At 38.5% G+C, this 4,142-nt stretch overlaps 1 protein-coding gene across 1 annotated transcript; it reads right to left on the reverse strand.

The window, feature by feature from the left end:
- Window positions 1–2,464: 2,464 nt before the first annotated feature.
- Window positions 2,465–3,499, reverse strand: GSKIP (GSK3B interacting protein). The gene is made up of 2 exons (XM_008944241.1): window positions 3,242–3,499; window positions 2,465–2,626 (listed from the first exon to the last, which is right to left on the reverse strand). Exons 1-2 carry the CDS (start codon window positions 3,497–3,499, stop codon window positions 2,465–2,467), a joined length of 420 nt encoding a protein of 139 aa, XP_008942489.1.
- Between the last annotated feature and the right edge of the window lie 643 nt (window positions 3,500–4,142).

Raw genomic sequence — 4,142 nt, forward strand, 5'->3', positions numbered from 1 at the left:
GAGGCCAAGCACCAATTACTCGGCGGTTCGGATAATGAAAACAACCGACAGCCGAAGGAGACCTGATGTGTTTTAGCAGAGGACTTTAGAGCCCTAATGGCTCAATGGTTGGACTTGATGATCTTGGAGGTCCCTTCCAACCTAAAGGATTCTATGATTCTATGACCTGTTAAAATTCTCCCTTGGCAGTGCTTCCGAGGGGCCCCCTCCACAGAGGCGGGAATGGCCCGCTAGAGCCCACAGAGGCGGGAATGCCCAGCTAGAGGCTGGAGAGCATTTCGTACACACTGGAACCCAGACGGAGTGGAAAGATGCAGCTTTCCCGGTGCTGAGTTAGCAATGCAGTACACTACAAGCAACAGCTACAAACACCTACAAAACACCTGTTTTGAAGTACGTCTCAGCTTTAGAATAATAACACAAAATGACAAAGCATTTTAAAAGATGTCTAAGAAAAAAAAGCTTAGCAATGTAACATTTAGTTTGGCATTTTTCTGCTTGTATTTCAAACGCTTCCTTTCCACATTCCTCTTTACAATTACCTTACCCACTTTTTTCACCACAAACTATCAGCCGATAAAAGTTTGCAGGCACAGGTTTTCAAATGCTTCTCAACTATTTGATATTTAAGATTTTCTTATGGCCATAATGACTTTGGCTTGTTCACACACACACCCACCCTCCCCCCCCAGTAGCTCCCTTCTCAAGAAACCTACAAGACACTGGTGCATTTCTTTAATGCTTTAGTTATTGAAATTGAACAAGTAATTTAGTTGCAAGGAAAAATAGTCAAATATAAAATTGGTAAAGTACATTCTCCTCACAGAGGACTAACCACATGCCACAGACCTGTGTGCAAAAGAGCGCCTATGAACAATGTTTAGAGCATAGAAGCATACCCCAGGGCAAAGGATTAACACGAGAAGTCTCAACAAAGAGATAATAAAATAAACACAAAATTAAGCTCTGGAAAACAGAAGCACTAACTACAGTTGTCTTGTCAGTCATAATTTTACATTACTACCCCAAAGATATCACAAAAGCTCTAATAGTCTTCTCCAATTATTATGACTAATCCCTAGCAGGTAGAAATCCATACAGCTCTGCTGAAGTCACTGGAATCTGGGGACTTCCTAAGAACCAACGCACCCCTAAGTGCCACTCCAAAAAAGGTACTGCATGGACTTGTCACAAAAGCGTGGTAGGATTATTTAAATAAAGATGCACAAATACTGAATAATAACAAGAATACAAAAAGTATGAATGTTACAGAATGTTAGTTCAACAGTACTGGTATTTCTAAACGTATGTACTTTTTAAAAAGTCTACTATGCGGTACATAGTTGAAAAATTACAGCAGAACAATAGATTTATAAAGAGATTTGTACCAGTTTTTAAGTAGAAAACACGACTTATATCTTCCAGTTTGTATTAGTCTTAGCAAAATTCATACAGCCTTTGGTTTCAAACCACTACAATGCAATTAACATTACAGTGCTTACTCAGTACTCATTAGGAGAGGATGCTGTACAATTGAGGGAGAAAACGTGAAAAAGAGGAGTACCAAAGTACTGTATTATAGAAAGTAAAGGCTGAAGCAAAAATACTCTTGGGTATATTCTGTACATCATGTAAACACACACTCAGAATAGTAATCAGGCTAACATGTCTTCCAAGCCTCCCAAACATTTACAATCTAGCACACACATACATATATAGCCTATACAACATCACCTTTAGGAAACGTAGCCCGTTATGTCCTAATTCTGTGCTTAACTCCTTTGCAATTCAGACAATACATTCATATATTAGCAGTACATCTCATTTAGTATCTGGAGTTTGCTGGTTGCGATAGACAAGGACAGATACTTATACAAATAATACTGAGCCTTGCTTTTACCTCAGATGCTGTGACTATAAAAGCAATGCTCAACTTTTCAAGAACCATTTTCTTGTAACCCAAGCTAAGAATTTTCAGATTTATGTATAGTGAATCAAGCTGAAATACTGTTCTTGGCAGAACAGTTTTCCCAATTTTTATTCATTGATTTGGTACAGCAAGTTGTTCCCTTCTATTTTAAAACGCAGATATAAAAATTATCCATAAGAACATGCACAAAAAATTAGTACTTGTATATGTAATAGTCACTCTATTTTTTAGAGTTTTGGATAATAACAGTTTGAAAAGAGATGAAATTTTTAAAATATTATAAGAAAAAAAACTTACTTGCTCACCTACAAAAAAAAAAAGTAGTAAAATGAGGAAACTTCTTTATTTATTGAAGTAGCTTTTAGTAGCATTGTGATATACGCAAATCCACTGTAGCAAAATATTAGAGTACTAGCATGAATTAGATACTGGTGCAAGAAATTAAGCTTAAGATGTCTATGTTTGTAAGAAAGAGCTCAGTGCCTCATACTAAAGATTCCTTCTAGCGTTAAACCATCCTCACATCTGAGTAAATCATGACTGACTATCTTTCTTCAAAGCTTCTAGTCTTTGTAGTAATGCATTTCCAAACACTTCTCGATATGCAGGGCTGAGAGAGTCCAATAAGGAGTAGACAGTTTCATGGTATGGAGTCTGCAATCTGTCATCAGTCTGGTCAAAATCATAAGCTACTACCTGCAACAAAGAAATCACTGGTTAAATGTCTATGGTTAGGATCACCTTGCAATGGGAAACTGATATCACAACATTTAATTTTGTCAGCCAGGATAGTACAGTAATGTGAAAACAAGATACTGGATTTAAATCACAATCTGTGCTTTCTACTATGGGGCTTAGTGGTAATACAGTATTTAGACAGTTTCAAAAACCTTTTATCCAAAACTCAGAATATGAGTAAACTCTGCCACCACAATCTTGGAAAAGAAGTCTAACATCTACGTGTTTGCATAAAAAGATAAAAAATGGAGTTGCATACATGATGTGTTACTGACTTATCTGGCTACCCGAGAAACCCAAAGACTGGCATGCCTATAACAAATTGCTGCTTCAATCTTCTTCGTGTCTCAAATAAATGCCTGGCTTTTAATCAACTTCCTCTCTTGCTTTGTTGGAAGTGAGTAGTTAAAGTTCCACTTTATAAGAGAAAACATATAAACCAGGCTTTCATAAAAGTACAAGAGGAGTATGTATGCTGTTTTGGTGTCATTGAAGTATTTTTCTAAGCACCTTTCAGGCATGATCATTGTTCAAAACCAAGAGGCTTAAGGAATTATAAACAAATCAGTTTACCCTGAGTCCTGCTTCAGTGAGCTCCAGGCAGTATCTGTTCCTTTCCCTGGTTTCCACATTGATGTATGCCACATCCTCTGCACAGGGAAGGGTCTTTGAGACAAACATGTTGCTGACAGCAAACAGAACATCATTCACAACAGCTTCGGCTTCTAGTCTCATATCTTTCACATCTGTTCCTTCAAAGTCTCCGTAATCAGAATCCTCTTCAAAACCTGTATTATTGGGTAACTCCATAGGATTGCAATCCGTTTCCATTCTGCAAATGGAAACACCTATTTTAGATTTATAGTACCGTTACATTAAATATATATTAACATCATAAAACAACAGTTGTATCTGAAGCAGACATATGTAACATAGTCCAAAAAAAGGAAAATATGAGACCCAGTGACTTCCACAACTCATGAAATGACAGTCCTGAGAATCCAAAACTAAGATGCCGAAAACTGATGGAGACTACATTAGCATATAGACACAGCATCAGTGAAGTTGCTCCTTCTTACACAAGTAACTTGCACTCTGTTGTGTAAGACCCCGTGATTGTTCAGCAGTAATTAATTCTGCACTTTGTTGATCCAGAACCCAGTAGACGCAGACAAGTCATGCCCAGAAAAAATGAAATCAATAGCAGTAAAAAATTAAACCCTGATTTTGGTGCATTTAAGAAGGATTTAGATAAGTCTGGGAACGCAATGGATTATCAGAGACCATAAAGCCAAACTGCAGAACATGCCCTCTGCAAGATTCATGCCCTCTTGACAAATCCTACCTTGGACCTACAAACTGCAGGGAAACTGAAGGCCCCAAGGGAGCTGGCTGCCGAGGTGCGCCGCCGCTCGCAGGTGTCACCCCATTGACGGGCGGCAGCGCGACCGCGGATCCCTCCCGCGGCCCCGCC

Source organism: Merops nubicus, unplaced genomic scaffold (assembly GCF_000691845.1).
Source record: "Merops nubicus isolate BGI_N331 unplaced genomic scaffold, ASM69184v1 scaffold48410, whole genome shotgun sequence".
In the NCBI taxonomy this organism is placed as follows: Eukaryota; Metazoa; Chordata; class Aves; order Coraciiformes; family Meropidae; genus Merops; species Merops nubicus.

Bases quoted from the DNA above. Each gene is read 5' to 3' on its own strand.
- GSKIP (XM_008944241.1), bottom strand. From the start codon at position 3,499: ATGGAAACGGATTGCAATCCTATGGAGTTACCCAATAATACAGGTTTT. The intron at 2,627-3,241 runs GTAAACTGATTT...TCTTTGTTGCAG, and splicing joins TCACTGAAGCAGGACTCAGG to GTAGTAGCTTATGATTTTGA.